Raw genomic sequence first — 25,086 nt, forward strand, 5'->3', positions numbered from 1 at the left:
AACTGAATGAGTATTTTGTACCTACATTCACACATGAATTCTGTAGGGGAGTGGAAGCAAGAAGCTTATCAAAGTAACACGGAGCTTTGTAATAACTGAGAGCAGATTGGAGGAGAAGTTATAGTTAAATGTAAGAAAGGCACCTGGGGTGGATGGAATCTATCCAGTTATATTAAAGGAGGCAGCAAAGGAAGTAAGCAAACCCTTAGTCATAATTATGAGAGCTTCTTTGGACTTAGAGGAGGTCCCCATGAACTGGAGATGTGCAAATGTGTCCCCAATTCACAAAGGAATCAAAAGGTGATAAGTAATTACAGACCTGTTAGTTCAGTGGTTCTCAACTGGTGGTTCGCGAACCCCCTGGGGTTCACGATAGGGTTCCAGGGGGTTTACACTAAAAATTGTGTAATGGCATCTGCTTAGATTTACAAAGGTATATTATTGTAAACTACATAAAATCAAATAAAAAGTAAATAATTGCCAAAGAAAGAAACCACATCTCCTACAATTCCTTATAATTACTTTACTATCTTACAGTATATCATGTTAAATAAATGTTTTCTATACAAAATTTTTTTTTCATTCTCAAGGATCATTGTTATGTATAGGTACTTTTTTTCTTTTCTTTTTTTTTTAACCTATAGTACTTAGTACCTTGCATGGGTTGAAGGTTGAAAAGATGAAAGAAGATACTTATTGATAACAGACTTGAACTTCTGTAGATTTTAATTTTGTATGAAGGAAGGTTGTTCCAGAAAACAGAAGTTGAATTATTAAATGGGGAAGAAGAAAAGTGGGTTCTGTAGGATTGAATTTGGACAGTAAAAGGATTCTGACTGGTTGCAGCACATGTTCGGACTGCTTTGAAAGATAGAGCGGGAATTAGAGAAGCCAATTCAGAAGAACTGTGCCCATGCAAGTATCTATAGAAAAAGAATGTAACAGAAACAGAAAGTTTGTGAGACAGAGTGGAGAGACTGTTACAGATGAGATATTAATTAATCTAACTGCCCTCTTTTGAATGAAATCTAGAAGCCTGAGAGAGAGATTTTGGGGGCACTGCCCCAGATGTGAGAACAATATTCCATGATAGGCCGGACTTGCAATTTCTACAGAGTCAATAACTGTTTGGAAGAAAAGTAACACTGAGAGTGAAAGAAAACAACAGTTTTTTTAGATGCAGAGGAAGCAATATTTGTTTTTTTTGTTTTGATTTGGTAGTTGTTGGCGCATCGGCTTCTGTGGCCATATTGCACCTCCCAAGGTTTTTGTAGTACTTTGATCCAAGCCCGAGGCGGGAATCGAACCCGCGACCTTTGGGTTGCCGGGCAGGTACTTTACCCACTCGGCTAGCCCGGTCGGCCAGCAATATTTGTAATGTGCTTTATGCCAAGAGAAATTAGAAGTCAGTGTAATCCCCAAAATCTTGCCTAAAAATTGGAGTGTCATCGAAGATAAGCATTGGAGCAGAAGAATCTTTTTTGCGAGATATAAGACAGGACTGAGGTTTAGAAGGATTGAAATCAACTAAGTTATCTTTGTACCACTGGAGATCAGCATTTAAAATTTTGGCAGTGGATACTTGAGAAGGTGAGCTGAGAAGGGCAAGGTTTCTCAAACTGGAAGGTGGAATGCAATGTGTTTTCATCAGTGAAACTACAGATATGATTTTCAGTCAATGGAAGAAGGTCGTTAGAGTGGGAGAAAGAACCGAACCTTGGGGAATACCAGCATTAGTGGGGAAGTTAGAAGACAGAGAACCACCTACCATCACCTGCAGCGAGAAACCTGGATACCCAATTACAAATAACAGCTGGCAAACCATAGCATGGAAGCTTATTTAAAAGACCTTTATGCCAAACACGATCAAAAGCCTTTGAAATGTCAAGGACAATGGCTTCAGTTTCATCAAACTTTTCCATTGAATTTGTCCATAGATGGGCAACATAAGCCAGAATATCACCAGTGGAATGACACTGACGGAATCCATACTGGCAATCAGATGAAAGATTTCCAGATAGTTTAAGAGTTGGTGGTTAATTGATTTCTCCATTATTTTATAAAGAGTAAAAGTCATCGTAATGGGATGATAATTGGATGGAAGGGATATGTCACCCTTTTTAGGAACTGGCTGTATATGATCAAATTTCCAAGCAGACGGAAAAAAACCTTTGGAATAAGAAAGTGAAACAAGACAACACAAAACAGGAGTAAGTTCGGAGCACAGGTTGTGAGAAAAAGTGGAGAAATACGACCAGGACCTGTAGATTTCTTAGCATCAGATTCATCAAAATCCTTCTGACATCCTTTTGATGGAAGACCACTGGAGGCATTGAATGGAGTGATCCAGAAATGGTTTGAGGTGATTTACCAATATCATCAATACGACTTGCAAGAAAAATAGAATGCTAGCAGGTCAGCTTTATCTTTGGCATGTGGTAATGGAATAATCTGGTTTTGACAGAGGTAGGAACAGGAAATGGCAAAAATTGCAGCCAATAGCTTTGGCAAGAGACCAGAATGCTCAGCTACCATTAGGCCAAGAAGGAAGTTTTCTATTCTCAGCCTGTTCAAAATCTAGTTTGAACTGATTAATAACTGCTTTACAAAGTATAAATAATATTTTAATTTAATGTAATTTAATTAAAATATAATTCTATTATACTTTTAAATTTATTTTATTTTAATTTAATGTCATGGTTTAATTCTCATCTATTTGTCATACAGGTTTTTATATTACCCCATAACCTTGTCAAGCCCATGACCTCATGGCTGTGGCGGGCATATATTGCATCTTTATTGTACAATAAAGAATTTTTTTTTTTTTTATGAAAACCCCAAACATGAGAGGTATTAGAACCTATAGTACTTAGTACTGTGCTTGGGTTGGACGTTGAGAAAATGCAAGATATTTTTTGATATTACACTTGAACTTCTGTAGACTCATTTTCAGAAAATACTTATGAAGGAAGGTTGTTCCAGAAAACGGCAGTTGAATGAATAAACGAGGAAGATGAAAACTTGGTTCTGTGAGTTTGAAGTTGGACAGTAAATGGATGTTGTCTGGCGGCGGCACGTGTTCGGTTTGTTTTGAAAGAGAGAGTGGGAATTATAGAAGCCAATTCAGAAGGACAGTGCCCATGGAAGCATCTGTAGAAAAGGCATACAGCAGAAATGATACGTCTATGAGACAATGAGTGGAGAGACTCAGTTAGGGACGAGTCATTAATTAACCTAACCACCCTCTTCTGAATGGAATCTAGAAGCCTGAGAGAGATTTTGGGCACACCAGCCCACATGTGGGAACAATATTCCATGCAAGGACGGATTTGTGATTTGTACAGAGTGAACAGCTGTTTGGAAGAAAAGTAATGCAGAGGAAAGAGAAGACCAAGTTTTTAGACGAAAAGGAAGCAATATTTGTAATGTGCTTGTGCCAAGAGAGATTAGAAGTCAGGGTAATCCCCAAAGAGATATATCATTTTGAATAGAAATCGGAGTGCCACCAAAGATAAGCATAGGAACAGAAGGATCCTTTTTGTGAGATATAAGACAAGACTGAGTTTTAGAAGGATTGAAATCAACTAAGTTGTCTTTGCCCCACTGGAGAATTACCTGGAGATCGGCATTTAAGGAATTGGTGGTGGATATTTGAGAAGTTGAAGCTGATTGAGCAGGGCAAGATATCTCAAAATGGAAAGTGGAATGCAATGTGCTATCATCGGCAAAACTATGGATAGGATTTTCAGTCAATGGAAGGTCATTAATATACAAAAGTAAAAGAGTGGGGGAAAGAACTGAACCTTGTGGGACACCAGCATTAGTGGAGAAGTTAGAAAACAGAGAGCCATTTACCATCATCCGCAGTGAGCGATCAGAGAGAAAACTGGATAACCAATTATAAAAAACAGTTGGCAAACCATAAGATGGAAGCTTGTTTAGAAGACCTTTATGCCAAACACGATCGAAAGCCTTTGAGATGTCAAGAGCAACTGCTTATGTTTCACCAAACTTTTCCACTGAATTTGTCCATAAAAGGGTAACATAAGCTAGAATATCACCAGTGGATCGACACTGATGGAATCCATACTGGCGATCATTGATCAGACGGAAGGTTTCTAGGTAGTTTAGAGTTGGTGGTTAATTGATTTCTCCATTACTTTATAAAGAGTAAAAGTCATCGTAATGGGATGATAATTGGATGGAAGGGATATGTCACCCTTTTTAGGAACTGGCAGTATATGATCAAATTTCCAAGCAGAAGGAAAAACACCTTTGGAATAAGAAAGTGAAACAAGACGACACAAAACAGGAGTAAGTTCAGGGCACAGGTTTTGAGAAAAAGTGGAGAAATACCATTAAGACCTGGAGCTGTCTTAGCAACAGATTGATCAAAATCCTTCTGACATCCTTTTGACAGAAGACCACTGGAGGTATTGATTTTTTTTTTTTTTTTGGTAGTTGTTGACGCATCGGCTTCTGTGGCCATAATGCACCTCTCAAGGTTTTTGCAGTACTTTGATCCAAGCCTGAAGCAGGATTTGAACACGCGACCTTTGGGTTGCCAGGGCACTTTACTCACCTGGCTAGCCCGGTCGGCGGAGGTATTGAATGGAGTGTACTGGAAATGGTTTGAGATGATTTACCAAGATCATCAATACATGACTTGGAAGAAAAATAGGATGCTAGCAGGTCAGCTTTATCCTTGGCCGAAGTGACAACAGAACCATCTCGTTTTGACAGAGGTGGTAGCAGAGATGGGCAAAAGTTGCGGCCAAGAGACCAGAATGCTCGGCTACCATTAGGGCAAGAAGCAAGTTTTCTACTCTTAGCGTGTTCAAATCTAGTTTGGACTGATTAATAACTGCTTTACAATTGTTGCGAGCTTTGGTGTAGGCAGAAAACGAAACTGAAGAACTGGAAACAAGTCAATTACGATATTCAACACTCTTCTCTTGAACAGCCTTAGCACATTTATTGGAAAACCAAGGTTTAAATAAAGGATGAGATTTTAAAGTGGCGTGTGGGATAAAGGATTCCATTCCTGCAAGAATAATTTCACTGACACCATCTGAGCAAACGTTGACATCAAAAGTTTTGAAACAGTAATCCGACCAAGGAAAAGAAATCTCGCAGGTCATCCCATTTTGCATTCTTGTAATGCCAAACAATATGGTTGGGACTAGCCATGAGATAAAGGCTCCATTAGAGAAGAGACAATCACCAAGTTGTGATCTGAGGTGCCTAAAAGACCACTCACTTCGACCGTATACTTAGAAGGGTTGTTTGTGAGAAAAAGATCAAGCATATTGGCTTGATCCTTTATGTTTGGTTAGGATCGTCTGGTATTCTTGTAGGTAAATGAACAATTTGTGAAAGGTCATTAGTAATTGCAAAAGCCTCAGCATCTACCAGCTGGGTCGGTGTGACTGAAAAACAGAAGCGAGCTGGAGTTGTGAACATTAAAATCACCAAGGAAAAATTACGTCATTGTTAGAAAATTTGGACTGGAGAAAGTCAAGTTGCAAAAGTGAGGAAATCAAAGAGCTCCAAGTGATTAGTGGAGTTGTGAGAATGGTAGAGACAACAGATGAATTTGACACAATGAGGTAGAGAGATTTTAAGCCAGAGAAGATCGAAAAGAGGAGATTCCAAATTACCAAGTCTCTGACAGGGAATATCGGAAAAGACATATGCACAAGTACCACCTTTGAGTCAAAAGGAATCATATAGCAAATAATTTGGGCAATTGAGATGAGCAATAGTTGAATTAACTGATAACAGATTCTGTCAGAAAAAGTACCTGGGGTATGGCAGACTGCAAGTGGAAATGGACATCATTGAGATTAGAATTGAGACTATTTCTTCTTAATAAAAATTTTATTATTACGCAGTTTCGGTTATAGAAACAGTTTATTTATTTATTAATTATTAATCAGTATTTGTTTATTTATTTTATCTTATTTTTTTGCATATTTTTATTTATTTATCTTTCTTTTCTTGCTGGCACTATATTTTTTGCTGGCTTCCAGGTTGAGCTGCCTGAGAGTGGGAAGGCTGACATTTCTTCTGGTGGGTGAGGTATAGTGTGCTGGTCAACATGGACAGAATAGTATATTCAGGCCGGCTCCTTGTGACAGGGTCGGGCACCAAGGAGGATTTGCCCATATGGTGACTGCTCCCTGGTGGCAAAGAGGCCTGACTAACAAATACATATCACACTTTACTAACATTCATGCATTTCGCACTTTTCAGCCCATTGTAAAAGTTTTACATCAATTACGGAGTACACAGGTAGAGATGGGCAGAAGCCTAGGAGCCACCATCAACATGAATATACATATAGAAACGTAGTGTCGTTGTTGTTAGATTTGTTGGTGTATCAGCAACTTAGGCTATAATGCACTAAATGTAGTACTGGAAATATTTCATAATAAAAATTCAGAAATATTATATGAATTCAGAGAATATAGGCTTTGTGGTTTGCATTTAAAATATTGTTAAAAGTGGTTCACAATAAAAACAATGTTGAAAGGGGTTCACAAGTCAAAAAAGGTTGGGAACCGCTGTGTTAATTTAACTTCTGTTCTGTGGAAATTAATGGAGTTTCTTGTTAAAGAAGTAATGCAGGACCATCTAGACAAGACTGAAGTTACAGTTCAGACACAGCATGGATTTGTTAAGGGGAAGTCTTGTCTGACCAATTTGATTGGATACTATGATGTGGTCACAAAGGAATCGAATGCAAAAAATAATTCTGATATCATATCATGGATTCAGGAAAGCTTTTGATACTGTTGCACATGGAAGACTACTGTACTGTACAAATTGGAGCAGTATGGCATTAAAGGCAAGTTGCTGCAATGGATAAAGGGATGGTTGAGTGGGTATCAATGAACACTGCTCTTCGTGGACTAATGGTATTAGTGAGTCCCCAGGGATCAGTGCTGGGCCCATGTTGTTTTGTATATTATCAATGATACTGATGAAGATATATCAGGCTTAATGTCCAAGTTTGTAAGTGTTACGAGGGTTGTAAATGACAGTAATAACAGAATGCTACTGCAACAGGATCTAGAAAAGTTAGGCAGATGAAAGGTTAGAAAGGTAGCAACTGAAATTTAACCTTGCCAAATGCACATAGGTAGCAGAGAATGAAAGGGTAGTGGAGAATGAAAAAGACCTGGGGGTAATTGTGCAGTCAGATATGAAACTTTCTGAGCAGTGCAGAGAGGCTGCCAGAGGAGCTCATGGGATCTTATCAATGATATATAGGAAGTGTGCTAGCAGGGATAAGGAGGTGATTATCCCTTTGTATAAGACAATGGTCAGGCCACAGCTTGAGTACTGCATACAGAGAAGGGCAACAAGATTGGCCTTACCAAGAAAGGCTTAAGTTCTGCAAATAACAGCATCTGGAGACTAGGCAACTGCAAGGTGATGTGACTGAGGTGTATACGGCCTTGATTGTTTGATCAAGTTCAGTGCTGATGGGATTCTTCCTTTGCTTATATTGCACATCTGAGGAGACATAAATTCAAATTGAGGAATGACAGTTGTAGAACAGATGTGCAGAAATTTGCCTTTAGCCAGTGGGTGTTTTTCCACAACAACAGAAGAAAGGTTGTTCTTTCTTATGGAAGTTGATAGATTAAATAAATTGAAAGAATGCACAAACTTTGGGAGTGAATGGATGGGTGAAATGGGAAGGTATTTTTATTTTATTTTTTGGCCGATGCTGTATAAGCTTGCTTTGCTGCATCATATGCCTCTACTATCGCTAAACTATATAAATATCTTATTTATATTTTTTCTTTCCATGATATATACCCTGTGCCTAAGGTATAAAAGCTTGCAGTATTTCCACAACGGAGAAGTTTGTTGCTTTGCGTTTCCACCTTGTGTTAGTATATTTTCAAAGATATTTCAGTAGATTTTGATCTTATTGTTATTATTTTTATATTATATTTTCATCCAAAGTCTTATTGATGCATGGAGTGATTTGCATATTGTGGATGCTAGAAAACAAGAGAATAACTCAAAAGGAAAAACCAGACACCTACCTCAGATCAGCTAATTTCACCTCCAACTGAAGATTGCCTTTAAGAATTCCTCCAATCTCTGAACCTATCACCCTCTCCAAGGTGAAAAGTAGTAAAGCTATGGAGGAACGCTACTGATGTGGCATTACCAACAGAATTCCTGAAGATATTTATTGTCAAAATTTTTAAGTAAAACTATACAAAAACCTCACGTAGTCAGTATGATCAAATCATTGTTTTCTGGTTTTGTTTGTAACCTTCTGTTATAAATGGACCTAAATGTGCTTCTTCTTGTTACTGTCATCATTATGATCATCCAAAAGCAAAGCAATTAGAGCAAGTTCTCGTGTTAAAAATATGCCCATATTTTATCAAAAATGGACATTGTACCAATTAAAGTATTATAACAATAGTTTTTATTTGTTTTATTTTTGAAAGTATTAGCCATTAACATGTACATGACACTAACACCGAATGTTTTGAAAACAGACACTGTACACCTCACATATATCAGAGAGAGAGAGAGAGAGAGAGTCCTTGAGGACAAGTTGGTAGTTAATATATGGGTGACACTCAAGTCAAGTGGACCTAATTTTGGTGAGGTATATTCGGTCTGTGGCAGCTAAATCCTCTGCTTGCACCTTCATGATAGTACCTCGAATCCAATGTAAGCAGAGTTCGAGGTATGGCACCCACACCACACAGAGGAATATGGCCCCTTGTGTTACCAGGCAATACTAGGTGATAGATGACACTGACCAGTGAAATATGGAGCTTGAAGTGGTGGAACCCATGTTTAGATTCCAGATCCAAGTTGAAGCAACCCACCCATCTCGTCCATCATGCAGTATGATTGATGTCTTCTGAGGTTATTATGGACATTATGTTGAGATCCAATCTTCCTTACCTTTTGAGGATACAGCTCTCAAAATGTAAGGAAGATTTACATTAATAAACGATGTTTGCAGGCAGAGTGATAGATAGTCCAATGGACTGAACTTATTGGTAACTACTGCAGAATTGGGAAAAACAGAATCACATGAGAATATCACCAGAAAAAGTGGAGGTTGATAGCCTAAATAAGTTTAAGGCTCAGCTGGACAGGTATTTTGAACGAACGGAGGGGTGAAGTGGAAGTGGGTTTTTTTTTTTTTTTTTGGCTGATGCTGCATAAGCTTGCTTTCTTGCATCAAATGCCTCTACTAATGCTAATGCTAATGCTAGGAGGCTTCCGGATCAGCTAATGTATAATCTTGCTGTCTCTGCTCTGCCAGATAGTGACTGCAGCAAGTCTTAGTATCATGCATGTGGGGAAAACTGCAGGTGAATGCAGATGCTTTTGCAATTAGTAACATCACTAAGCTTGTTCAATTACCTACCAGGATATCAGACAATCCTAACCACACACCAAAAATCTGAATTACATGATGAATGTTACTGGTTCTCTAGGCACCTCGGATGTCAACTTGGTGATGGTCTTTCTTTCAATGGAACCTTTCTCAACCTGATGTCATTTGGCTTTACAAGAATGTGAAATAGGAAGATCTCTGAAATATCCATTCTTTTCCTTGGTTGGATTAATGTTTTAAATCTATCATGTCAGCGAAATTATTTTTGTAGGGATAATAAAATCCTTTATTCCATACGTCTAATAAATAAATTTCTAATTCTAATAAATGTGCTAAGGCTGTTCGAGATAAGGAGACATCACAGTTGGCTTGCACCCACATCTACAGCTTCATTTATTGCCTACACTAAACAACAATTTTAATAGTTATTAATCAATGCAAACTTGATTTTGAATATGCTAAGAGTAGAAAACTGGCTTCTTGTCCAAATGGTATTCAAGCAGTCTGGTCACTTGCCAATGATATTGGCTGCAACTTCTGTGTATCTATACTCCTATATCTATTAGAACCTGATGGTTTGCATTGCATCCTCAAAGATAAAGCCAACTTACAAGTATCCTACTTTTCTTTTAACCTTTGTATTGATAAATGGATTTCTTCAATGTCCACTGGTGATATTCGGATTACAATACCAACATCTTGACATTTCTATGGTTTTTGTTCCTGATTGACATAAAGACCTTCCAAACAAACTTCCATCGCATTGATTCTGTTTCTTGCAATTGGGTATCCAGTTTTTTCACTTACTGCTCATAACCAGTGCAGGTAGATGGCTGTTTTCTAACTTCTTCATTAATGCTGGTTTTCTCTAAGGTTAAGTTCTTCCCACTGTTTTCCTTTTATATTAATGACCTTCTTGTACTGACTGTAAATGCTATCCACAGTTTTGCTGATGATAGCATACTACATTCCACCTTGAAATTTGAGAAACCCTGTCCGGCACAAACAGCTTCAACTTCTTGAATATCCTCCACCAAGTCCTTAAATGCCAATTCTCCAGTTGGACAATGAAACTTAGTTAACTTTAATCCCTTTATAACTCAGGTTTATGTTATTTCTTGCAAAGAAAAAAAGTATATTGTTCTTATACTGATCTTTGATGACACAGATTTCTAGACAAAATCATATCTCTACTAGGAATTACCTTAACTTCTACTTTCTCTGGCATAAGCATGCCACAATATTGCTTCCTCTGCATAAAAAAAATCAAACTGGTTTTCTTTTTTGCTTTTGGCATTACTTTTATTTTAAACAACTACTCACTCTATACAAATCTCAAATCCACCCTACCATGGAATTGTTCCTGCATCTGGGGGAGAGCTTCTAGACTCCATTCAAAAGAGGGTAATCAGGTTAAGTTTCTGTTGCATGCCTTTTCTAGAGACTTCTATTGGCACTGTTCAGAATCTGCATCTGTAATTCCCCACTCTTTTCCAAGAACGTGTGATAAATTGTCAGTATCCATTCGTTGTCTAACGAAAACCAACTTTTCCTATTCTTTATTTATCCCATCTGTTTTCTGGAACAACATTCCTTCGCATGTATTTCCTGAAGCCTACAATCTGCAGAAATTCAAGTCTAAAGTCGAGTTTTTTCTGTCCTCTCAACCTTCAATCAATGCATGGTTCTAAGTATTATAGGTTCCCATACCTCTCGTGTTTGCGGTTTTCGTTTAAAAAAAAAAATGCATGTGGCTTCCTTTAATATACGAATATATTTCTTATAAAATGATAAAGCCATTTGGGTTCAGATTCCAATCTGCTTTCCTTAATCATATCTCACAAAATATTAATTTATGTTAATAATTCTTGTTTCAATTCAATTATGATCAAATAATATAATTAGCGAGAGTGTCGGTGGGGCCATGTGTAGAGGCGTTCGGAACTGGAGAGGTAAAGAGAAACTGGTGGAAAAAAGTAGACTTGGTGAAGCTGTTTGCTCAGGGCTGCACATGCTGGCTGTTGACGCCCCTGAAATTACAGTAGTGCACTGCTTAGTTAAAAACCAGACTATTTGAAGCAGTCTTCAACTATGACTTACTAGTGAATCCCAGTAGTTCAGAACTGCTATTTGTTTAACTCTAAAATTCGAGCTTGATTCTTTCCTATCTCGAACGTTTTTTTTTTTTTTTTTAGATAACTTCATCCCTCCCTCCCAACCAACTTGGTGCAGCTGCTTACAGTTCGTTTAAATCTGGACTTCGCCGTTATCCACGTGTGTTACTAACCACGCTGCGGTTAACTCTCAACTAAGATCGCCATTCATTGCCGGAATGCTGTGGCCGGTTTTACAAATATTTATAAGAGATACTTCGATTTCCATACATTTACCAGATTTTTTATTACATTTTTTATCTGGTTTTACACAAACAAATCCGTTTACTCTAAACAGATACACTAATTTTGATAAAGTGGTTCAACACCACGATAAAGTGCAACATTTAAAAAAAAAAATTCAAATAAAATATGTAAATAATATGAACGCTATATTCCATCCTACCTGCTAACGTGAATGTTTTCACTCTGGTAATTTTTTTAAGCTTTACTTAATCGTTTTATGTAAAGAAGTGCAGAACTATTTCACACAAAGCCGCTACACACAAGCAAGGAAGTAAAACTCTTCAACTAGCTGTTGCACGTGGTAACCCAGCACAACTGCACAGGCGCTTGGAATTGAGTTTTGAGTAATCTATTGAAATAAGATATAAAATAAAAGCAAATTACTGCATTATCATTATATTATAAATTTAACCATTTATTTTTAGATAATGTTTATTTATTAATTTTTAAAATATCATACAGTACAAAACTAAAGCTTGTGAATCATACTAAGTCATAGATGTCGCTGTGATTGGCTGCTGTGTAATCATTCAATCTTTGTAACGTTGTGTTGAATTTCAGCTGAATGGTTGTAGTGCTTTTTTGAAGATAGGGCTGTTTTTCGGTTTGAAGTGTGTATTGTGTATGTTTCTCTCATTTTGACGACTGATTTAATAAAGTCGAGATCATGAATGATGTCATTAAAGCACTTCGGGAAACCAAAAAAGGCAAACTTGTATATGATCGCTACTGTTTACAAGAGGGACGAACAAAAGTAAGTAAATATGATATTCTTTGAACCTTGGAAGATTCATTTACCTACTAGAATCCTAATCACTCTTGAACTTTTTCTCACATATAATCCTTCTAAGTACACGATCGAGGTGACTGATCACTTTGTGTCGCGAACAATGTATAATCTTAATCGGTTCAATTCAATGTTATAGTCTGTATTTTGTAACTAATGGTCTATACCAGGGGAGGCCAACGAGTCGATCACGACGAATTTTAAATATACTTGTACAGTCATCCCTCACCTTGTGCAATGTAATTTTTGAAATGGTAGATCGCGGCACATTTTGAAAGAAAAAAGTAGATCACATCACAAATTAAGTAGACCACTCCTGGTCTATACACTCACCTAACGTTTTCGGTATATAGTATACTCATTTCTTTTTTTCATTTTCTAGTACTTTATTTAATTTACTTATTATTTTACTTTTTTCAGTTGGATAAACTTTAGTTTACAGTACGCCGTGGCCAACAACCAGTTTTTGCTTGAATCCCTCCCGAAGTCATGTAAAAACATGACCCCTCTTATAATTTTTTTTTTCCCTTCTAATTGCAACTATTTTTCTCAGTACACGTCCTTCACGCAACTTTCTGTTCGTCACATTGTGTAACACGACAAGTACCCTAAACTAAATTTCAACTCAATTACGCTATTGTGAATAATCATCTATCTGTTGCGATAAAGGTTCATATTCTCGTGGCCGTTCTGAAGTTTGTGTTGTTTGGCATTACAAGAATGCAAAATGGGATTACCCGCGAAATTTCTATTCTTTTCCTTGTTTTAATTACTGATTTAAATCTTCTGATATTAATGTTTTCTTAGATCGTGTTAGTGAAATTATTCTTGTAGGGAAGAAATCCTTTATTCCACCTTAAAATCATGTCCTTTATCTAAACTTTGATTTTCCAATAAATGTGTTAAGGCTGTTCAAGATAAGAATGTTGTATATTGCAATTGACTTGCATTCACCAAAGTGAACCTGGAGATTTGGATGCACAACAATTGTAAAGCTGTTATTAATCAGTTCAGACTTAATTTGAACAGGCTAAGAGTTCAAAATTTGCTTTTTGTTCAAATGGTAATTGAGCATTCTGTGCTCTTGCTGACGTTTTGGCCACAAATTTTGCCCATCCCACTGATAAAACCCGTGGTTTTGTCTACCTCGGCTAAAGATAAAGCCGAGATAGATATAACCATCGGCTAGTAGTAAATCTGCTAGCTTCCTACTTTTCTTCTAACTCTTGTATTGAAGATCTTGTTAAGTTGGCGAAAGACATTAGCATTAGTAGAGGCATATGATGCAAGAAAGCAAGCTTATGCAGCATCAGCCGAAAAAAAAAAAAAAAAAAAACACTCAAATTTTACCCCTCCATTCGGTCGAAATACCTGTCCAGCTGAGCTTTAAATTTATTTAGGCTATCAACTTCCACAACAAGGGATGGAAGTCTGTTCCACCAACCAACTACCCACTGGCTAGATGATCCTGCAGTGCTTCTTTAACCAATGCCTCCATTAATTTTCTTGGAACAGAAGTTAAACTCATAGGTCTATAATTATTTGTGTCAGCCTTTAATCCTCCTTTGTGAATTGGGGTCACATTTGCACATCTCCAGTCTAGGGGTACCTCCCCTGAGTCCAAAGAAGCTCACATAATTATGGCTAAGGGTAGTAGTGGCACGTGATGCAAGAAAGCAAGTGTATTAGCTTATGCAGCATCAGCAAAAAAAAAAAAAAAAATCACACAATTCCCTCCAAATGCCTGTCCAGTTCCTCCTTAAATTTATTTAACGTATCAATTTCCACAACGACAGATGGAAGTTTGTTCCAGCATTTAACTACCCGCTGGCTAAAGGCAAATTTCCGCACATCTATTCTACATCTGTCTTTTCTTAATTTGAATTTATGCCCCCTTAGGTTCGTAAGCTGAACAAGTGGAAGGATCCCATCAGAATTCAGCGTGCTCATTCAAGGCCTTATACACCTCAATCAGATCACTGCAATTTTCAGAACTTAAGCCTCTCTTGGTAAGAGGATCCCTTCATTCCCCTCACCAATCTTGTTGCCCTTCTCTGTACATGTCCAAGCAAATCTACATCCTTCCTAAAATGAGGCCTGCAGACCTGCACGCAGTACTCAAAGCGTGTCCTGACCATTGCCTTATACAGAGGGACAGTCACCTCCTTTTCCCTGCTAGAAAAATTCCTATATATCATTGACAAAACCCCATGACCTGCCCTGGCAGCCTGTCTGCATTGCTCAGAAAACTTCATATCTGACTGCACAATTACTCCCAGGTCTTTTTCATTTTCTACCACCTTAAGTGTAGTACCACACAGTTGGTATGTTTCTCTGGAGTTACTTATACCCTTATGCAGTACTTTGCATTTGTCAAGGTTAAACTTCAGTTGCCACTTTTGTAAATATACAAAACAGCGGTGGACCCAACACCGAACCCTGTGGGGCTCCACTAATAACATTAGTCCAGAAAGAGCAGCACCCATTGATTACCACCCTCTGTCTTCTCCCACTCAACCATCCTTTTATCCATTGTAGCAACTTACCCTTAATACCATTCTGCTTCAATTTGGACAAAAGTCTTCCATGCACAACAGTGTCAAAAGCTTTCCTGAAATCCAAATACATGATATCAAAATTATTTTTTGCATCCAGTTCCTTTGTAACCACATCATAATATCCTATCAAATTTGTCAGACAAGACTTTCCCTTAACAAACCCATGCTGTATCTGAATTATTACTGCAGTCTTGTCTAGATGATCCTGCAATACATCTTTAACCAGTGACTCCATTATTTTACCCGGACAGAAGTTAAACTAACTGGTCTGTAATTACTTGTGTCACCCTTCGATCCCCCTTTGTGAATTGGGGATACATTTGCACATCTCCAGTCCGTGGGGACCTCCCCTGAGTCCAAGGATACTCTCATAATTATGGCTAAGGGTTTGCTGCCTCCTTTAATATAACTGGATAGATCCCATCCACCCCAGTGGATGGGATCTATCCAATTATATTAAAGTTTGGGATCTATCCAGTTATATTAAAGTTTGGGATCTATCCAGTTATATTGAAGTTAAACATAAGAACGGCACCTGCCTTTCTTATGTTTAACTTCAACAATTTTTCCTCCACTTTGCTCTCAGTTATTACAAAATCATTAATAACCCTGCTACAATTTGATAACCTTCTGCCAATTTTAAACCTTAATAACTTCTCATGTGTGAATGTAGATGCAAAATACTCGTTCAGTTTGTTTGCTATCTCAGCAGGATCATCAACAGTCGAACCATCGATATGAAGTGTACCAATCAGACTCATCCCCTTCCTTTTAGAGTTTATATAAGTAAAGAAATCCTTGCTGTTTTCCTTAGCATCCTTTGCCAAAGATTTCTCATAATCTGCCTTCGCCTGCCTAACCTATTTTGTGATCTGATTACAGACTAGCTTATATCTGCCATAGGCTTCTGAGTCGCTTGATAATTTATATGCATCCCATGCATTTTTCGTCTCTGTCACGAGTCTCATTAGTTCATTTCATAACCATTTAAGCCTAAATCTTGATTTAGGCTTAAATGGTTATGAAATGAACCATTATTTCTTAATGACCAATATTTCTTAATAGGTATGACACTTTTAGTAGTTTCCACGATTAATTCCTTGTTCCTTTAATTCCTTCCCACTTAGAATTTACTATTGGTAACATCGTCATTTGATCACATTGTACAGAATTTAAAAACTGTCTGAGACCACTGTACTCACCTTTATGGAAGCAAGAACCCTATATTTTACCCCTGATTGTAATTATATCTTTAAGTAAATCCCACATCAGTACACTGTGATCATTGCCACCTAGTGGTTCCTTTATCTGCAAATTCTTAATACACGAATGATCACTGCTGATAACCCGATCAAGAGTATTACCCTATATGGTTGCCACTCGAACATGCTGCTGCAGAAAATCCAATAAATCCACAAAAGTCTTACTAGTGTTTAAGTGACCAACGCACAAGTTCCAGTCAATATCTGGGAAGTTAAAATTTCCCATTATAAGACATTCTGGTTTACTAGTCCACTCTATTTCTATGTACAATTGTTCATTGTACTCATTCAAGTCATTAGGCCTATAACACACACCTCTTATTTTTGCTTTCGCAGTGCTTACGTCACACCAAACTGACTCAACAGTGCACTGTTCATCTATATCAACTGGATCCACTTCTTTTGATTTTATGTTTTTCTTAATTAACAGCATGACACCTGCTCCCTTCCTATCCTTTCTGTACACATTGTACTCCCCAAATTCCAATTCTGCATTTCTAATATCAGTGTGACACCACTTCTCTGATATCCTAACAATATCTGCCTTTGATGTCATGACGAACACTTCAAATTTATTTACTATACTTCTATCATTGGTACATGCACCTATTCCTAGTTAACCTGACACATCCCATATACCCACCTGTTTCACGATGAGTGCCATCAGTCCCTGAAATCCCCAGCACTCCTCGCTCTGGTCGCTTCTTATTCTAATAGAAGTTGTGCAAAAATCACCTTCACCTCTGCCTGCAGCTACTTTTAACCTTTAATCCCCCCCAAGCTTGCAGTTTTCCGACCCACCTGAATTTAATTACTGTCTCGATAGCATCAGCAAATATTCTTGCACCCTTTCTATTTAAGTATATCCCATCCCTGTAGAAGCAATCTCTCCTGTTAACAAGCACAGACCACGCTGAAAATAATTCTACCTCCTGAGCCTTGTACATTCCCTTTAGGGCCGAATTGATTGAGAAGGCTCTCATCATGTACTCCCTCCTATCGTGTCTGGGCAGAATTGCAGACACTTTCAAATTTAACCCTAACTCATGACTTTTTTGAAACATTGACCTGTACTTGTTAAGTAAATCTGCAGATCTCCTACTCTTAATGTCATTGGTGCCAACGAGTACAACAATATCACCTTTTGTGACCTTAAAAGATGATATATGCTTTACAACGTCATCAACTTTTGCCCCTGGCAGACATACCCTAGTCCTCTTCCATCTATCCTTTGTACACAATATATTCCCCGTCTCCCTGACAATAGTCACCGACAATAACTAGTTCCTTTGGGACCAGCGCATTCTGCCTTGAAGATTGCTGCTGTGTTGCCTGATGCCCAGGAGTGACCTCTGCCATTGAGTTGGACTGCTGAGTGCTTGACGGGCCCTTCATATTAATTTCTTCTAGGGCATCTGCCCTGCACCTCAAGCTCTCATAGATACTCAGTGGAACTCTGAGTTCATGCCTAATTTCTAGACACTCTCTGCACTTGGCACACACAAAGACATCCTCCTTGGCTAGATCATCTTCTGTCTCAGAGAGTTCGGCAAACATTTCACAAGTTGCACATTTTTTTAGGCTGTGATGTGTTGGAGAATCGCCCCCCCCCCCCCTCAGTTCTCCCCCGAGTCACAGCACTCCTGCCACTTTGTGGGTTTGTTTACTTCCTTTGCTGCCTCCTTTAATATAAATAGATAGAGCCCATCCACCCCGGGTGCCTTTTTTATGTTTATTCTCAACAATTTTTCCTCTCAGTTATTACAAAAAATCATCTAGCTCACTGCCAGAGTTTACTTCACCACTGGCATTTCCCTTCCTGAATAACTCCTCAAGTGTGAATGTAGATGCAAAATACTCGTTTAGTTTGTTAGCCACCTGAGCAGGATCATCAACAGTTGAACCATCAATATCCAGTGGACCAATCTGATTCATCCCTTTCCTTATAGAGTTTAGATAGGTAAAGAACTCTTTTCTGTTTTTCTTTGCATCCTTTGCCAAGGATTTCTCATAATCTGCCTAATCTCCTTTGTGACTTGGTTACAGACACAGCTTATATCTATCATAGGTTTCCATATCGCCCATTAATTTATTATTATACGTATCTCATGCATTTTTCTTCTCTGCCATATGTCTCATTAGTTCATCTGACATCCAATTAGGCATAAACCTTGAACAGTATTTCTTAGTTGGTATGTAAAGCCTAGTAGCTTCCAAGATAAATTCTTTGAATGCTTCCCATTTTGAATTTGCTGTTGGTAACATCATCAGTTGGTCCTACTGTATAGAATTTAAATACTGTCTCAGACCATCGTAGTTGCCTTTACGAAAGCAAAAACCCTTCCCTTTACCCCTAATGGTAGTTATCTCTTTGAGTAAATCCCACTTCAGCACAGTGTGATCACTGCCACCTAGTGGTTCCTTTATCTGCATATTCTTAATGCATGAAGAATCACTACTGATAATCAGATCAAGAGTATTGCTCCCTCTAGTTGCCTCCCGAACTAGAGAATCCAATAAATCCACAAAAGCCTTGCTAGTGTGTGAGTGACCAACCCACAAATTCCAGTCAATATCTGGGAAATTAAAATCCCCCATTAGAAGACTCTCTGATTTACTGGCCCACACTATTTCCCTATACACGTTTCTTATTATACTCATCAGAGTCATTAGGCCTATAGCACCCTCCTACTCTCAATTTTGATCTCTCAAATCTTATGTCACACCAAACTGACTCGACACTGCACTGTCCAGCGATGTCAACTGGCTTCACTTCCTTGGATTTTATGTGTTTCTTAACTAATAGCATAACCCCTCCTCCCTTCCTATCCTGTCAAAATCCAGTTCTGCATTCCTTATATCTGTGTGACACCATATCTCTGATATCCCAACAATAACTGCCTTTGATGTTTTGAGCAATACCTCAAATTCATCAATTTTATTTACTAAACTCCTAGCATTGGTGTACATGAAGTATACATGCACTTGTTCAAATTCTTAGCTATCCTAACACAACCCATGTGTTTACTTGTACTGCAATGACTTCCAGCAGTCTCTGAATTACCCTCAATCTTGTGTTCCTGGCTGCTGCTCATTCCAATAGAAAACCTGCTAGTTTCCTACTTTTCTTCTAACACTTGTATTGAAAATCTTGTTAAATATAGTTGGGGAAAGACATTACGTTGTTGTTTTCCATTAAAATTAACCCCAGGGGCTCACATCTGTTGAGTATGGGCTTGGCAAACCCAGGATCCTGAGCTGGATATCATCATTCTTCTCTTTCTTGGTGATTCCTTTCTACTTCTCTCTCTCAGGGTAACTCGGGATTTTTTTTTTTTGGCTGGTGCAGCATAAGCCTCAGGCTTCCTTGTACCATATGGCTGATAATAATAATAATAGGATTATTACTAAATTTAATACCACATGAATTTATAATAAAGTTTATTAAGCTATTCACCTAAACTACTCTATGTTAAGGTAACGTTTTGGGTATTTTATCGATACCCATCATCAGACTATGCTGTTGGGGGAGCAAAAATTTGGATTCAGTTACCAATATTGCAATTTCAATTGTTATTATTATGATTTGCAAATAAACAATTCTAATAATCCAAACTGATTTAGATAATGACTATTCTACTACTATTGATTTTGCTGAATTTAAAAAAAAAAAATCTCTAGAGCTGATTCCATAAGTAGGATTTTTAACAAGGAATAAAATTCTGTTTATATGGTTTCAAAGATAATTCTTTTTTCACTTTTGGTTATATAATTTTTTAAATTTAATATACTTAAACATATTAATAAAGTTTATTTTATGATACATTTTCAAGTTTCTGAGAAGTTAAATTAGTATGTTGCTATATGTGTTATTAATCAAAGAAATTCTCCTTTTAAATCCATATTGTTAGAATGTAATTTAGCCATATAGATTTAACAGGTAAAAGAAATATAAAGAGCAGTAAAAAGGTTAAAGAAAAAATGCATAGAAATTTTTAAAAATTAGTTACATTAAAGGAAATGCATCATTTCCTAATGGAGCATTTTATACCATGTGAATATGGTATACAGGGGGTCTGAAAATCTTGTCACCCCTCTACATTTTCAATGAAGAAACATATATAGGGTGCCTCCGTAGCCAGGTGGGAAGGAGCAGCAGTGCGTAGCACACGCTTCTTGATTAGACTGGGGTTCAAGCCCGTCACCACCAAATTCGGAGGATGCGGAAAGGTCAGGGAATGACCACCGCATATTCCCGAAGCAATATGGCCTTAGTTGCTAATGCTCCTAAAAAAAACCAAATAATAAATAAATAACATATATAGATTGCCTGTGTTCTCTTTCATTTCAGATGGCTTACACAAGTTTTTATAATGCAATGAAATTGATCACTGTAAGTGTATGGGCTCTCAAACTCCTCGTATAAAAGACAGTATTGCAGTGGGAATATAAGCTGTTCGCAGCAGGATCAATGTTGTGTATATATAAAGGGGGGGGGAAAGACCTGTCAGGAACAGTGCACATCAGTGCTCTGATCAGCCAAAATGTCACTATGGAAACAGTTGTCCAAAATTGGAATTCCCAAAACCACAGGTGCTGATACGTATGAAAACTGATCTCAAATTGAAATCCTTTAAGCCTTCGTTCATCAGCAGAAAAAGGAGTGAAGCCTGTGCAGTGTTGCATATGCTTCAACAAGGCTATGCTCCACAAAATATCTCACAGGATATGGTGCAGGATCATTTTGAATCATGAAAAATGATGCTGTTCCTACTGACTGGCTGGATCCTTAAAAAGATTCCTGTGGCTAGTATAAATGTGGCAGTGTGATTTCTTCTTTCATTTTCAATTGCCTTATGCCCATTCCACAACATTATATCCATATGAGGTAACAAGTCTTTCAGACCACCCTATGTTTGAATTTGTGCATATTTTATTTTAATGAATTACTATTTTATTACCACTTGTTTTAATGAATTACCATTAAACAGAGATTTATATAAGTAAAAAAAAAAACGTTCTACCCTGCTTTTCGTTCTTAAATTTTAATATGTAATATTTATTTTATTTAAGGAAATTTTGGATGAGATTAAAGTATTACAAACATCAATTTCCATAAGCCCACAAAAATTTATAAATGAGAGTCCACAACTGAAGCATAATGACACAGCATATTCCGATGAGAGTGATGTAGCATTGTCACATCAGCCATTAACATCATCTCCTGTTAGAGAGGAACAGTTGGAAGACTTAAGTGAAATAACAACTCTCTCTCCAGAAGAAATATCCATTATAAAATATGAAGAACAGCGACGACAAAAAGTTCAGGTGGGTCAAATTCTTATCTCTAATGTGCACGTAGTATTTAATACATTATACTTAAATATCCAGTACTGTACTGTTAATCTTACTCTAAGAACAAAACATTGTGCATTTACACTTTTTTACATTCAAAATATCTTATCTTGCTAATTTTTTGACTTATAGAAAAGAAAATTTACTTGTATACACTACTGAATAAGTTTTAAGAAAGTATTTACTTTACCACATTAATATTGTTTTAATGACAGGAAAAGAATTAAAATTATTAGTTTTTCAAATGGATTTTAACTCTATAATATTAATGAATTTACAAATAAAAATGCTAGAAAAGAATGTTGAATAAAAAATGCATTCAAATTTTGTTTCACTTTTTTATACCCTGTTTTTTTTGTGTATCTTAAGTCAGTGGTCTCAAACTCAAATTGCATGTGGGCCGAATGCATGATCTGAAAGCAGCTGACGGTCCGGAATTTTTTTTTTTTTTAACAAAATGAGAGTGAATATAAGCACCGTATTTACAACAAATACATAATTGAAATGTATTCGCGGGCCGTGTAAAATTGCTTCTGGGGCTGGATGCGGGCTGCCAGTTTGAGACCACTGTCTTAAGTTATTGTTACTATAAACTTTATCTCCTTTATAGGATTTTTTCCACCTCTTAATGGGTACTGCTATCAAGTGCATGGGGTGGTTGGTTGTGTCCGATTATTATTTTATTATTATTACTGTAGGTCAAGGAGCTCTCTTGCCACCTTACAGGTGTTCAGGATCACTGCTTTTGGAGTTCCACATAAGTGTTCTCTGGGAGGCCTGTTGCTACGAGGTTGTCATGGAGGCTCTTTAGCACCATGACAGTGGTTGACAAGGTGATTGGGATGGTCATTACTTGTTCCATATGCCACATTTCTTTAACTTGCTGTCTTGGGTCTGTGTTTTTCCTTGTAGGTTTTCTGCAGGTTGTTGGTGTTGGGCACTGCTATATCAATCGCTATGAGTAGGGATCTCTAGTACAGCCTAAGGTTCGTACTTGTAACATGGTATACTTTCTTTGTTCAACTGGTATTATTTTTGCTTGCTTACGGTGTATTATTCTAGCGACTTGGTCGTGTTTGTGAGTACACTCCATCTGAGTGATCACCCTGCATCCTGCGATCATGTGCTGAATTGTTTCTTGGGCTCAATATGTGTCATCTGTTTCTCTGGGGTCCATGGCAATGTATTTTCTGTTGTTTCAGGTGTTGGTTACTTGGTCTTGGGGAAGAGCCTCCCACTCATCAGCCATGTGCCTTCTGCTCATCTTCCCTGACCAGAATGCACTCGAGGAGTTGTGGGGGTAACCTGTGGAGTAGCGAAATTAGCCATAATGGCCACACTTTCTCCAGAACTCTTCAAATGTTTCTGGTCAGGGGGTAGGATATGTTGTCCTCCTCTTGACCAATGTTTCTGTACAAGGCTCTCAGGTTTTCATCAAATATTCTTGTTGTCTGTTTTTCTCTAGGGATACGCCCTATATCTCTGAAGTCTCCTACTGAGTGCAATGAGGTTTTACTTGAGTGTCTCCAGGTATTCTTCGGTCCTCTGATTATAGGTCTCATGTTTGCTGTGGATGTTGTCTTTTTTTGAGGATGGTCTATTTTTCTGATCAGCTTCTTCTGTTATTCCGTTAGTACTGGTTCACTTGGCCTATCTTCACTCTTAACTCATCTTTCTTCTGCTGTAGCCTTCTTTCCCAGGCTACTAGTTCCTTGTCTTTGCATTTTGTTTTTTGTTGGTCTCTGGTTTCTCTTCCATTCATCCTGGTGACTGCTACAGTGGCACAGTAAATGGCTGTGCAGATGGTATCTAGTGTTACTTTGTTGTTATTGAGGTAATCCGGTATTATTTGCTAATTGAGGTGGTCTGTGACTTGCCACAGGATTCTGTTGGTTCTCTGCTTCGGTATGGTGTGGATTTTTGTGGGATCCATTCCCTTGAGTTCTCCCACTCTTCTTCTATTCCTGATATCACAACCTTGTTTATTTCCATTTCAACTGCTCTGGGGTGTAGTTCTTGTACTTTCTATTCTTCCTCCTCCAGTTTTGGTTCGGTTATGTCCATATTCTTTGTAGTTAGTAACTCACAACCTGCTTTATATTTTTACCAAGATTGCAGGAGATTCTTTGTGACTATGGTCCATCTGCCATTTGCTGTTCACCGACCTGAACGGTCAGGAACCATTCCAACCGCTTGGAGTGTAGTTTTATTCTGTATGTTGTCATGTCTGTCTCTTGCTTTCTTACTTCATAGTATGCTCACATGATGAACGTATTCATATCACTTCAGGCATTGGCTTTTTCTTCCTTCCTGGGTGTAATGCAGTTGCATAGGAAGCACTTCCAGTTGGTCTTACCCTTCCCTTGTGGTAGCCATATTGGGAACAGCATTACATGCTCCATTGTCTTTCTCGGGAGACTCTCCAATTTTTCAAACCGACCCATCTGCCTGAATGCAAGTGATTTTATCTTGCACCACACTCGATGCAGTATGTTCAATATTTCTACTTCTCATCTTCATGCAGCTGTGGAGGTGGACCTTTGGGTTTTGCGTTCAGTGGCGATTGTTATTAGGAGGAGGAGCAGATGGCATATGTCACTCTCTCTGCCTAGGTCATCATTTCGATCTTGGGGTGGTAGGTCCAATGAAGCAAATTTTGTAATTTTTTTTCTCCCACACAATTTTTTATTATTATATTTATGTGCCAAAAAAACTGAAATTGGCCGATCCTTTCAGGAGCTCTATAAAGACCTGGCTGCGTTCAATTCTTTGTTTACCATTACTGAACATGAACAAAGCTTATCTTCCCTACCCTATCTCCTCTCTTCCAGGAATTAACAAGAATTAAATTGAAATGTATTGCAGTTCTTTCAACAGACAAATTATATGGTATAGTAATTTCTACGCATAATCTAACAGTTGTGTTTTGAAACTTCCTTTTGAAATTGATTTGATGAGTTCTGTATTATTTTGAATAATACGGAACTGAGTAAATCAATTAGCATTCACAGGGTAAAATATGTACATTGCTTCTCTCCTGAGAACATGCTTTAACTGATTCTTTTACCTCTATACTTCCATTCACACACAGTCAGGATTGTCAGAGGAACTGATGAAACTTTTTTGCAGAGATTAAAAATGCATGGGATGCATATAAATTATTGGGCGACACAGAAAAATAAACTAGTCTGTAATGAAATCACAATGGAGGTCAGGCAAATGAAGGCAGATTATGAGTTATCTTTAGTGAAAGATGCAAAGAAAAAAGCAAAGACTTCTTTACTTATATAAACACTAGGAGGCAGAGGATGAATCAAATTGGTCCACTCTATCA

General features: G+C 37.7%; 1 protein-coding gene across 1 annotated transcript in view; it reads left to right on the forward strand.

Annotated features, from left to right (window-relative positions):
• Positions 1-12,345: 12,345 nt before the first annotated feature.
• Positions 12,346-25,086, forward strand: part of LOC150089029 (uncharacterized) — a 127,758-nt gene continuing 115,017 nt past the window's right edge. The window contains exons 1-2 of the mRNA XM_090370385.1: positions 12,346-12,544; positions 21,471-21,725. Coding sequence (XP_090226511.1) covers positions 12,458-12,544; positions 21,471-21,725 — 342 coding nt within the window. The 5' untranslated portion in view covers positions 12,346-12,457. The remainder of the gene's footprint in view (positions 12,545-21,470; positions 21,726-25,086) is intronic.

The sequence above is a fragment of the Mastigoproctus giganteus genome, chromosome 3 (genome assembly GCF_048544385.1).
Source record: "Mastigoproctus giganteus isolate SK-2022 chromosome 3, ASM4854438v1, whole genome shotgun sequence".
In the NCBI taxonomy this organism is placed as follows: domain Eukaryota; kingdom Metazoa; phylum Arthropoda; class Arachnida; order Uropygi; family Thelyphonidae; genus Mastigoproctus; species Mastigoproctus giganteus.